This window comes from Jaculus jaculus, chromosome 2 (genome assembly GCF_020740685.1).
Source record: "Jaculus jaculus isolate mJacJac1 chromosome 2, mJacJac1.mat.Y.cur, whole genome shotgun sequence".
In the NCBI taxonomy this organism is placed as follows: domain Eukaryota; kingdom Metazoa; phylum Chordata; class Mammalia; order Rodentia; family Dipodidae; genus Jaculus; species Jaculus jaculus.
The window spans coordinates 76,785,631-76,798,460 of record NC_059103.1 but is presented as its reverse complement, the minus strand read 5'-3'; the positions used below and the strand labels follow the sequence as shown (position 1 = coordinate 76,798,460).

At 35.1% G+C, this 12,830-nt stretch overlaps 1 protein-coding gene across 4 annotated transcripts in view; it reads left to right on the top strand.

The window, feature by feature from the left end:
- Positions 1-11,491, top strand: part of Snca (synuclein alpha) — a 118,404-nt gene extending 106,913 nt beyond the window's left edge. For all 4 annotated transcript variants that reach the window (XM_045143899.1, XM_045143898.1, XM_045143897.1 and 1 more), the window contains exons 5-6: positions 7,875-7,958; positions 9,381-11,491. In XM_045143899.1, the coding sequence (XP_044999834.1) occupies positions 7,875-7,958; positions 9,381-9,413 (117 nt within the window). In that variant the 3' untranslated portion in view covers positions 9,414-11,491. The remainder of the gene's footprint in view (positions 1-7,874; positions 7,959-9,380) is intronic.
- The last annotated feature ends 1,339 nt before the right edge of the window (positions 11,492-12,830 follow it).

Below are 12,830 nucleotides of genomic sequence, written 5' to 3'. Positions count from 1 at the left end.
CTCTCTCTCTCTCTCCCTCTCTCCCTCTCAAATAAGTTAATAAAAATATATAGTTTTTGTAAGGTACTTAAGTCAGTACAAGAAAATAGTCATACTCTGGCTATTGCTATTACTATGAGTAGTATAACCATTTGTCTTAGACCCAGGACTATTTTTTATTCTTCTAGTATCCATAATATTGAGGTGAGTAAATTGGGTACCCTAAAAATAAGACAAAGTCACAACCTCTTCACAGTTTTTAAAAAATGATTACTAACTTTAGTAAGATTTCAATTTCTCCATTTTTACTCAGTTCCCTAGCTACTCGTCTCCCCCACATGATTCTCTAATCTCTGTGTTCCATACTAGTAAGATGTTCTGCACATCATTGCAAGATTATTATTCCTGAATGCCACACTGAAACAAACTTTGGACCACATAACTCCTACTTGAAACACAAATAATTCTTGATCAAACCCATTGTGTTTGGGGTATTCATTAGTCTCCACATACCATTCTACAACCTGACAAAATCACTTTTGTTCACAGAACGTCCTAGTATTCAATTTCCCAGTCTATCTGAAATATCCAGTTGAAATCTCTCCTCATTCGTCTGTTTACTGTCTGTTGCCCTGTGTCACACTTATGACTTTCTTTTCATTATATTTTGCTCTTCTCTTATTTAATCTTTCTATAGTTTAAATTGCTTGGGGTGAAGGATCCATGCCTTGTACACCACTGTAGTATCCTACAACACTTGACATCATGCACTATACATAGGAATGTTTAGCAAACCTATGCTGTTAGTTCTGCTTTCTTGCGATTAATTGGGTAGGCCAATATTGGCAGTATGATTTCTAATACTAAGTTGAAATAAGAATTTTTTGATGAAAAATTATACAGTTCCCATTATCTAATGTGCATATAGGGAAATAATGCTTTATTTTAATGGTTTACTAGATTTTTGAAGTCCTATTGATTAATAATAAGGCCACAAAGCACTCATTATTAGGTCAGTCCTTACTTATTTGTGTGTGAATGCGTGTGTGTGTTTGTGCATATTAGTGTATGTGTGCTCACAGAGCATGTTCCATTGTCCTTTGCCATTGCAAATGAATGTCCATCCAACTGTACATGGGAAATGAACCTGGACTAACAGGCTTTGCAAACAAAGACCTTTAAATTCTAAGCCATTTCATTAATGCCTAGATCATTTTTTTATTAAAATAAAAATATGAGTTTGCCAAAATCTTATATCCTCTTACACATACTCCATTGCCTTTTGTTAGAAGCTAGTCACCATACTACTGCTCACTGTGGTGTCCTCTCATGATCACTAATACAAGGTGGTGATTTTCCAGCTCTAATGTCACAGTATTCAACATTTTCCCTATGTTGTGCTTCCTGAGTCAGAATTGTAACTGACTACCTAGATATTCCCAAACACTAACCCTTCTGTGAGATTGAACCTAGAAACTAAAGAGGAAAGATCATGGCTTTTAATATAGTTCTTATCTTGCTTTGGGTCTGAGAAGCTAGTAACTGAAAGTTGGCAAGATGTTTTCCTACTAGCATTAGAAAACCAGCAAAAGTGTATGCATCTTTAAGAACTGATGTTATGACTATTTATTTACTAAGCTTAGAATGATGTTACTATAACCCATTCCTGTTTCTGCTTATTAGCCTCTAGGTAAGGACTGTAGCTATGCAATGGTAGCATTTGCTCTGTTAGCTCTTACCATTTGCTTGTTTGTGTTTCCAGATATACTCCATCATGTATTACTAAAGAGCTGTGAGGAGAGGAGGACTTATGTGCTAGCTTGAAAAGGCTGAACACTGAAGCTCATTAGCGACTCAAATGAAGCTAGTTGATGGAAGAATGCAAAAGGCTCATATCTACAAATATTAGGGTTTTTAAATTTTTTACTATAATCTAAGAAATATTGTTAAAAGTTAGCTATGAGTTGAAAATATAAAAACAGGCGACCTCTATTTTATTTATTTATTTATTTATTTATTATTTATTTATTCATTCATTCATTAGAAAGAGAGAGGGGGGAGGGAGGCAGTGGAGGTAGAAGAGAGGCAGAGAGGAAGAGGCAGATAGAGAGAAAGAGACAGAACAGGTACACCAAGGCCTCAAGCCACTGCCAGAAAACTCCAGATGCATGCACTTTATGCATCTGGCTTATGTGGGTAGTGGAGAATCGACCTGGGTCCTTAGGCTTCACAAGCAAGTGCCTTAACCACTAATCCATTTCTACAGCCCAGCAAGTGATCTTGAATGACAGAATAGGTGATATGTATTTATTGGGAAATAACAAAAAACAGAGTGTATAAGATAGCATAATACCCCATCAAGAACATGGGGCAAATGTTGTACTTAATCAAAATGTTTGTTTACAAAGTAATAAAACATTATTTTCTCATCACAGTAAATGAATGTCCTTTATCTCAATAAAGTTATTTTTTCTCCCTATTTAATAAGACACTAAGTATTCATTTATGTTCTTTTACTGCCTTTTAAAGCATCCATTATCTCTGGATTGCATTAGTAACTCTCAGTAAATCAATATATGTATTTATCATTTTTAATACTTCTCTCTCATTTAATATGGTTACTTGGGTGTGGCATGTTAAACAGGAATTCCTGCTTTCTAACCAGTTATCTGCATGGTTGCAAGTAATAGGTACCTATGTCCTTTGGGGATCACTGATAGAGCTGTCATGTTGTGAAGGAACTGAAAGTTTGGTTATGTAATTACTCTAAATACCTTTAATTATAGTCCCATACATCAAAAGTTGTATACAATATTTATTGTTTAGAAACCCAGAAAAAAATGTGCTCTTATTAGCATTGTATTTAGTAAGGAACTTATCTAATGTCAAGCATTACCTGTAACACTTTGAGCAGTGTAAATGTCTAAACTGAAAAAGTATAAGATCTTTTGCTGACTTCTGTTGTATAGAATGTGGTGGCAGGAAGTGATCTCCAATGACCAGCTAGTAGTCATAATGTCAGTTAAGTGTTTACTGTGCATCTTCTTTGTGCTAGGCTATTTATGCATTCTAGGAATAAATGAAATCCTGTCTTACATAAAGCTAAGAAAAATGAGGGTGATGGCTCAAGTGTTCTTTTACTCAAACGGTAGAGCAATAAGACACCGAAATGATAATGCTAAGGGTCTGGGGAACTGGGGCCTCATATTTAGGGGAGAAATGAACCATTTCTAATCAAAAGGTCTACTTAAGAAATTTTATTTGTCAAAGTTGTAGTGAGCTACTTTTTTCTGTAACTAAAAGTTGATCAGCTTAATATTTCAAGTTTAAATATAATATAATAAAACATGCCAATCTAGTTTTTACCCTTTTACCCTTGCAAAGCATATCTCTCTCTCTCTCTCTCTCTCTCTCTCTCTCTCTCTCTCTCTCTCTCTCTCTCTCTCTCTCTCTCATCTCCCCGCCCTTCCTTTCTGTCACACATACACACACACATGCACATATACACATTTACTCCCTTAGTCTTCTGGCCTTTTCTGCTAAAAATAGTAACAAGTTCTAATTAAAAATAGAGCTACCTCAGAAATTTAGTAAGTTACATTACATTTTACAAGAACTAATTTTATCTTGTTTATGTAGCCCAGCCATATGTAAGCTATTAGAATGTTCCAGATCCAGAATAAGAAAATAAGCTACTATTGGCAATCCATGTCAATGTCAGATGGACAAGTGAGCATTTTAACAAGCATTCCCTTCACTTATGTGAATATATACTTTTGTTTGCTTGTTTGTGTTTTGGGACTGTGTCTTACTTTATAGCCAGGACTGGCCTCAAACTCTTGGTATCTCTCCTGCTTCAGGACTCCAAATTCTGGAATTACAGGCATGAGCTACTTATTCTTGGCTTCTAAGAATCCCCTTACCCATAATCTTTTCTGAAATTCTGGCATAAAGATTCCCTTTTATCTCCAATTTGTGGAGGTATGGTTAGAGATGTTTTACAGAAACGTTTTCAAATAACCACAAAAAAGGAGTGAAAATAGCTCCTTGGGGGCAAAGTTTCAGTATGATAGTAATTGCAAGTGCTTTTGAAATAGACAGTTGTGACATATGGGACATTTGATTTTCAGATGTTGCTCTTCCCTATTTTTTCTAAGAGATTTTCAACATCCTAAATACAAAGGTCAAATACAAAAGCAGACACCCCCTCAAGTAATACTTTCCAACGTCTACCCTCTCCAAGTCTTCCTCCCTCAGTTGCTGGCCTGAGGGATTGCTTCTGAAATTCAGTGCACTTGTAAAGATTAAATGCCTTGTTGTTTCTGAGCCCAACACAGAACAAATCACCCTCAGTTCAGCCCACTTTCTCTGGCGATATTTTAGCATTCCTTATCCAAGGGGCTGATCTTCAAGGATCCAGTTCTTGCAAGATGAAAATAGAAGTAAACACTCAGGTATGCATTTAAACATATGTGATGATATTTTTCATCAATAGAGAAAGAGAGGAGGATCATTCCTAAGACATTAAAGTGTGAACAGTTTATTCTTAGCTTCCTTACTGTGTTTATGCTTATACCAAGTCTCGTTCCAAAAACTAGGAAAACAGCTAACAATTGCAGCTGTGCTGTGAAGTCTCATTAGGTGAGTCAGCTAATTACATGGCTTTGCATTCACATGACAAACCCTTAGCTTACCTTACCATAGAGTATTAGGATTTAAGGTAGAATACTGTCTCCTTCTATATAATGAAACATTCTTCTTAGAAATGATTTATACTTGTTCCTGGTTACTATGCAATTACCGTTACAAATTATGATTTAATGTCTAGTATTTGTAACTGGATTCAGACCATACTAAGAGAATCTGACAATAGTCATCTTGTATATTTAATATAGAAGTTTTCTTTTTCCTCCTCTTTCAAATCTCTTACAACAATGGGCTACTTTAGTGCTTATTTCATTTGTTCCCTATATTATTTTTCCCTCTAAGAGGATTACCAAGAGAAAATAACATGCTAGAAGGGCAAAAGGCAAGACCATGAGCAATGTGCTCATATTATTTACATTGTGTAGAAAATGAACATGGATGGCTCTGAATCCACATGGTCTCTATATAGTATCTGTTTCTCTACAAGCATGATTTCAGATAAAATTTGTATTGTTTTAAGTGTGTGTGTTCATATGTGTGCAATGTGTTTCCATGTGTATGAATGTATGTATAGAGGACAAAGAACAACCTAGGGTGTCTTTCCTTTAGAACTTGTATGTGACAGGATCTGTCATTGTCCTGGACTTATGTAGTTAAACTAGACAAGCTGACCCAAGAGCCCGAGAGATTCTTCTGTTTCTGCTTCCCTAATTCTGGAATTATAAGCACTATGCTACCTTGCCCAGCTTTTTTAACATGAGCTTTGGGTATGGATCTCAAATCTTCATGCTTGAAAGACAAGCACTTTACTGATGGAGATGTCTCTGTAGTCCCTTGATTTGCATTCTTAACATGAAAATGCTCCCTGTAAGTATGAACTATGTGCATTACAATATGTTTACTATATGAATTAAGAGTATTCAGCATTCCAAGTAACATGTATGGTTGATGATATAGTAACTTGTTATTTGCTGAGACACAATCTCAAGTGTAATGATGGTAAATATATGATAACAAGTAAGGGAAAGGCTCAGTCAGTGTGATGACAAAGTAGATTTGTAGATGAGCCTGGAACCACATCTTCACTCAACCATGTGGCTATGTTTTCTTGTTGTGGGATGAGTCACTCATGATAAATCATGCCACAGGTTGATTGATGCTGGACATTGAGGCCAGCACAGAAGCTCTACTACTGAACCGTGTAAATTCCAGATAGTCTTAGGAGACAGCATCAAAGATAACCATTGGTCTACTATATATCTGTTACATATGTGTACATACCCACATCCTAAAGAATGTCTTGTAAAGAGTCAAAAATATTGAATACAAATTATTGGTTCCAATACCAGTAACACAATAGAAATCTATATACTCAAACAACTGGGTAGAGAATATTTAAAAAATAAATTACATCCTTACTGAATACATAAAGATGTTTGAGCTAGGTATCATAAGAATAGAGATATAATTTAAATGATACAAGAGATGTACACAGATTATATATAAACACTACCCTATTCTAGACAGGGGACTTTACAGAGCAACCACAGTCATTGCTATTCAAGGGGGGATCCATGGACAGCTCCCACCAAGACATGGTTTATTTCATGAGTGAAAGCATAGGCCTGTTTTCAGGACTTTGATAATTATTATAAAGCCTGTGATCCTATTTGAGTATTACACCTTTTTATTTTCTTCTTTTTCTCTACTATAACTAAATTTTGTCCTATAATTTATCTAATCTCTCTTTTACTATTTCTATTTCATTTATATTTTCTCAAGCCCTTGCCCACAAAGCCATAATAAAATTATGTAAACTAAGAGACTTCTGATTGAAATAATTCCTCAAGAATTTGTAAAATACAGTGCTACCTAAATGTCATACATAAATGAATGCAATTTTGATGCCCTGTATTTAATTCATAAAGAATGATATACATTTTGTTTTATGCTTGGATTCTTTAGCAATCAATTATAAAATGCTTAGAAAAAATTATACTCTGAAACACAAATACTGTATTTTTAAAATTATACAATAATTATATACTTAAAAGTAGAGTAAGATAGTTTCAAATAATAATAAGGAAGGATTTCATGTCCAATCTAGCCAATCAGTATTACCTGCCTGAACTTTGAGGGGCATACACAGTAACCGTCTCAGTACACATGCATTTCCATAACCTAGACTTTGTGGGTTGATAATGTGAATAAAGGCAAAGTAAGATGGTCTATAAGCTTCTCTTTGCAATGCCAAAAGCATGATCTTCAAAGCCTGATCTTTTCTTGCTGTTAACCATTTTCTTATCCTTGTGCTTCACTTCTACGGTAAAAAAGTAGGGAAAGATTATTATTGACCTCAGACATATTGTTAAAAATAAGCCCATTTAGGCTCTTTTTGCATCAATGCTCTTTGAATTTTCAGTAACTCCATTTTTTTTATAATTGCCTTGCTACAACAAATACAGAACAGCAAAATTCATTTAAGGAAGAATACAAATAAAGCTGTGACTATTTTAGGGTGAACTTTTGGTTGTCTGTTTCTATGAAGAGATAACTTAAAAAAGTGATCTGATCATGTATTTGATAGTTTTCACCAAGCATGCAGAGTCTCAGCTTTCAAATTTCAGAACTTATTTGCCAGAATTAAAATGTAATTATAAAAAATATATACTTTTATATCATAGTTATTTAAGTTAAAATACAGGAAAAAATATGTATAACTTGTAAGCAAAACACTGTTAATATTTGTTATGATTTCTTCCAAGATTTTTTGAATTATATATAGGTTTCTAGCTACAATTGTGCAACAGTATGTGTCCTGCTATATATTATACCACAAATAAGTTCTCATTTTTACACAGTTTCTAGCATGGCATCATAATAACTCTGTTGAGTAGTGAAATAATAATTATTTGACTTACCACTATGTATTGCTGACTAAGTCAACAATTTTTTACTACTGCATTGAACTTGTGAAAATATTTGTACTATATCTTTGGTGACTCCCTACATAGTGAATTACCTATGCAAAAGGTTTGGATACTTTTAGCATTGGTAACTTATGTAGCACAATGTTTTGCCAAAGGTATTCTTTAATTAGAATCCCAGCAGCAATACTAATGATGCTATTTTTACATTTCTGCCAATATGTCATATGTATATTGTACATAAGCTTCTCTGAAAGTGTGTTTGAAGGTGAAAACTAACACCTCCTCATGTTCTTTTTGTGCATCTCCTTTAAATGTTAGACTGAAGAAGGATCCCCACAAGAGGGAATTCTGGGAGATATGCCTGTTGACCCTGACAATGAAGCTTATGAAATGCCTTCAGAGGTAAAAGTCTATGTATACAAAATTCAAAAATAAAATCTTGTGTACAGGGTTTTTTTTTTTCTTTTTTCTTTTTTCTTTTTCTTTTTTTTTTTTGAGATAGGGTCTCACTCTAGCTCAGGCCAACCTGGAATTCACTATGTAGTTTCAGGGTGGCCTCAAACTCATAGTGATCTTCCCACCTCTGCCTCCTGAATACTGGTATTAAAGGCATGTGCCCCCATTTCCAGCTACTTGTATAGAGTTTTAAGTTGGCTCTCCCTAACAAATAGTACCAAAATCATAAATGCCAAATTACCATATGTTAGGATCCATGTAGGAAAGTCAAAAGTTTTAATGGGACATTTATATTAATGTAGGTAGGGAGATCAAAGTTAGGGCAGAACATTCTATAAGGGAGTATCAGAAGCAAGGACACATATTTCTGGGTATATGGATATACCTGAGGAGCAGAAAACAATTTATGAGTCAAATCAGAAAATAGAACAGTGATAGACTAAGGTTTCAGAGCTAATTAAGGCTACAAATTAAAGAGTATGAAGACATCCTCACCATTTAAGTTTGTATTTTATTCAAAGAAACAACCTGGGGCTGGAGAGATTGCTTAGTGGGGAAGGTGCATGCTTGTGAAATCTTAAGGATCCAGGTTCCATGTAAGCCAGATGCACATGGTAGTACATGCATCTGGAGTTTGTTTGCAGTGGCTGGAGGCCCTGGCGTGCCCATTTTGTCTCTCTCTCTGTCTGCCCCTCTCTCTCTCTCTCTCTAATAAGTAAAAATAAAGAAAATCTTTAAAAAACAACAATTTTAAAAATCAGCCTTATATTATTAGAGTTGTTCTTGAGAGAGACTTATGTGACTCCTCCAGTTATCACTGTTTATTTCTTTTATGACTGTTAATCAAATATTGTTTGGGAGACATAGATGTTAGAATAGTCAAAGTATGCATAAAAGCCTTACATGGAGATGAAATTTTCAAATGGAACAGTGAAAGCAGAAAAATGTAAAGTATCTTCAAATGCCTTTAACTTCCAAGAATCAGAGCATCTTAGCTCTGAGAGACTTCATGAGGAACTTGGCTCGGCATTCACATTATAGCAGAGGAAACTGAGAGTCAAAGACACCAGGTGATTTCTCTTGTGAACTAGATCACATGACTGTCAAATGACACATCCGGAATTAGAACTCAAACATGCTAGTGCTGACATTGACCATGGTTTACTTTCATGTGTAACAGGTAAGGCAGAACTAGGAAAACATGACTGTTTGTTTGTAGCATAGATGTTCCAAAAACTGCTATGAGGATGAATTTCAATCAAAATGATGAGCCAGGTCCTGTATCATGTATCATGTTCTTTAAATGCTTGATTTCTGTTCACATCTACTAACAAAGCATGTTGTCTTTCTGTTCTGGCTAATTAATAGGAAGGCTATCAAGACTACGAACCTGAAGCTTAAGAATATCTTTATTCTTGAGCCGTGCTGACCAACGTTCCATCCCATTCAAGTGCTCAGTCCCAGTGTGCACCGTCATGACACCTGCTCAGAGCTGTGCAGTGTGTTTGAAGTCTTCCATCAGCAGTGGTTGAAGTATCTCAGCCTGCCCCCACTTAGCATTTCGGTGCTTCCCTCTCACAAAAATGAATATATGGTAGCAGGGTCCCTGTGTGCTGTGGATATTGTGGCTTCAAATCTAAAATGTTAAAGCAAATTAAAAGCACCTAAGTGACTACCAATTATTTCTAACTCTTCACTATCATTTTTGTTGCTGTTATTAAAAAAGTATGGTTTATTACCTTATAGGTTTTTTAGGTGTCTTTAATGATGTAGTGTGAAATTTGTTAATATATATTTAAAACTATGTGAGCATGAAACTATGCACCTATAAATATTAGCTATGAAGTTTTACTGTTTTGTGATGTGTTTTATTAAATTGTGTTTGTATATAAATGGTGAAAATGAAAAATAAAATGTTATCTCATTACAACATCTTACTTTATTTGATTGTACTTATAAACACCATGCTTATGGGCTGGAGGGATGGTTTAGCAGTTAAGGCATTTCGTGCAAAGCCAAAGGACCCATGTTAGCCAGATGCACAATGGGGCACACACATTTGGAGTTTAATTGCAGTGGCTAGAGGCCCTGGTACACCCATTCTCTCTCTCTCTTTCTCTCCCTCCCTCCCTCTTTCTCTGTCAAATAAAAAAAAATTTTTTTAAACATGCTTATAAACATGACTCAGTAATATAAAATGACAACTGACACAATAAACTGAAATGCCTGTAAACCTCTCTGGGTACCGCAGTTAGCAAATTAACATACATGATTCCTTGAGTTGAATCCCCAGGGGGTCAGGAAATAGCAACACTGGAATGTACTAGAAATTAAGATATATCAATTCATGAATATATGAAGTCTAGAATTTTTTTAGAAATGTTTTCTTTCCCATGAGTATAGACTATAAACTTAACCATGAAAACTCCACATTGGGGCTAGGGAGATATCTTACTGGTTATAGAGGGCATGATGTGCAAGCATGAGGACTTGAATTAAAAGCCCCAGCACCCACAAAAATATTGAACAGAGTGGCCTGTGCCTTTAGACCTGGTGCTGGGAAGACAGAGACCAAGGATCACTGCGGCTGATGAGCTAGTCTAGTGTAATCAGTGAGTTTTGGTTCAGTGAGATTCCTTGTTTCAAAGAATAATGTGGAGAGCAATTGAGAAAGACATGAGACATCAACTGTTAGCCTCTACATTCACATGCACACATGGGCACCCACATGCATATGAATGTGCATTTACACACACATGCACACAGCATACACATGCCAAAACAAACTAAACTGAAATATTCTATATAAGTTAATGGAAAAATTAGTTGGTTCATCTTTCTACTTATTTAGGAGAAAATAGCATAGTCATGTGTAAAAGATACTTGCAGAAAGTATAACTAAAGAATATTCTAGATGTCTTTGCAGTTTATATGTAATTGTAACTTGATGTAAAAGGAGGAGGAGTAAGTAACTATAAAGACAGTCACCAGAGAAACTTCCTTTTTCCCTAGTTGAAAAGAGACTGCTACACAGTGCTCAGCTGTGTGTGTCATCTGATACTGGAGGGATGTGGTAAGTTTCTATTTTATTTAATGTTCATTTAATCAAATAAAGGATTCATTATTAGGACTACTTAGAATGGTGGTTTTATATGCTAACTCTACTTAAAGTACCATATTTTTAAAATAAAGCCAAATAGTAACAAATAAGAGAGAACATAAATTAACAGCCATAGCTATGAACATGTTGAGGTACTTTAGGACTTACATTTATGAAAATTATATTCTAAAACCCTTCATCCCTTATTGTTTTCTGTCAGTTATGTGTTGATAGTTAAGTAGATTATTTCTTAATTCATTTTGCACCAAGCACTTAAACAAAAATTCCATAATACACATATACTTTGAGAAGAATTTTACATATATATCTTGTAGAGATAGAGAGAGAGAGAATTAGCACACTATGGCCTCAACCACTTCAATGGAACTCCAGATGCCTGCACCACCTAGTGGGTATGTGCAACCTTGTGTTTGCCTGAACTTTTTGTATCTGGCTTACACTTACTTAGGATCTATAGAGTCAAACATGAGTCCTAAGTCTTCACAGGCAAGCACCTTAGCTGCTAAGCCATCTCTCCAGCTCAAGAAGAATCTTTTTTAACATCCATTTGAACCTTCTCCTAACCAGTAGCCTGAGGATTACTGTGGTCCTAGCATTATTGGGCAGATGGAAGGTCCAGGTCTGAGCTATTCACTACCAACACATAATTGACTATGCCTATATCTTGGAGTATGCTCCCTATTTTTCCTTCTGCAGTTTTAGCATTTTAGATTTTAAGTTTGCATATTTATGAGAGAGACAGAGAATGAGGCACATAGAAAGAGAAAAAAAAATGGATATGCCACTGCAAACTCCAGACACCTGCACACACCATCTGGTGTTACTAAATGTGGATACTAGGAATCAAACTCAGGTCCTTAGGCTTTGCAGGCAAGCACCTTAAACACTTAGCCATATCTCCATCTCTGTTTTAGGTTTAAGGTCTTTGATCCACATTGAATTGATATTTTCACAAGGTAGTTGATATGGCTATAATTTCATTTTTCTACAGGTAGATGTCCAGTTTTTCCAGCACCCTTTGTTGAATAGGCTGTCTTATTTATATTGAATGTTTTTGTTCATTTGTTAAAAATCATGTAGTCACAGTAATGTGGGCTTATTTCTGGGTTCTCTATTCCACTCTATTCATTTATGTATCTTTTTTGATGCAAGTAACATGGTATCTTTGTCACTCATACATTGGAATATAATATGAGATCAGGTATTATGATAGTGCCTACTCTTTTCTTTCTCTGTAGGGTTGCTTCATTATCTTTTGTGCTTCCATATGAATTTTTTGGTTTACATTTTCAAGTTCAGTGAGGAACATCATTGGAATTTGATGGGAATTGCATGGAACCTGTAGATTACTTTTGGTAATATGGCCATTTTCACAGTATTAAGTCTACCCATCCAGGAGCATGAAAGGTCTTTCTATCATCTAGAATCCCCTTTGATTTCTTTTGTTTGTTTTTCTTTGTTTGTCTTAGTGTCAAAAATTGTTCACTATACTATAGAGGTTTCACATTTTTGTTTATATTTAGCTCTAGGTATTTAATATTTTCAGTGGTACTGTAAATGGGATGTTATTCTTGATTTCTTTCTCAGTGAGTTTACTGTCTGTTCACATTAAAGCCACTGAATTTTTGTGTGCTGATTTTGTATCATAAAACTTTACTGAAAGTATTTATTAGCTCTTAAGCATTTTCTTATAGAAT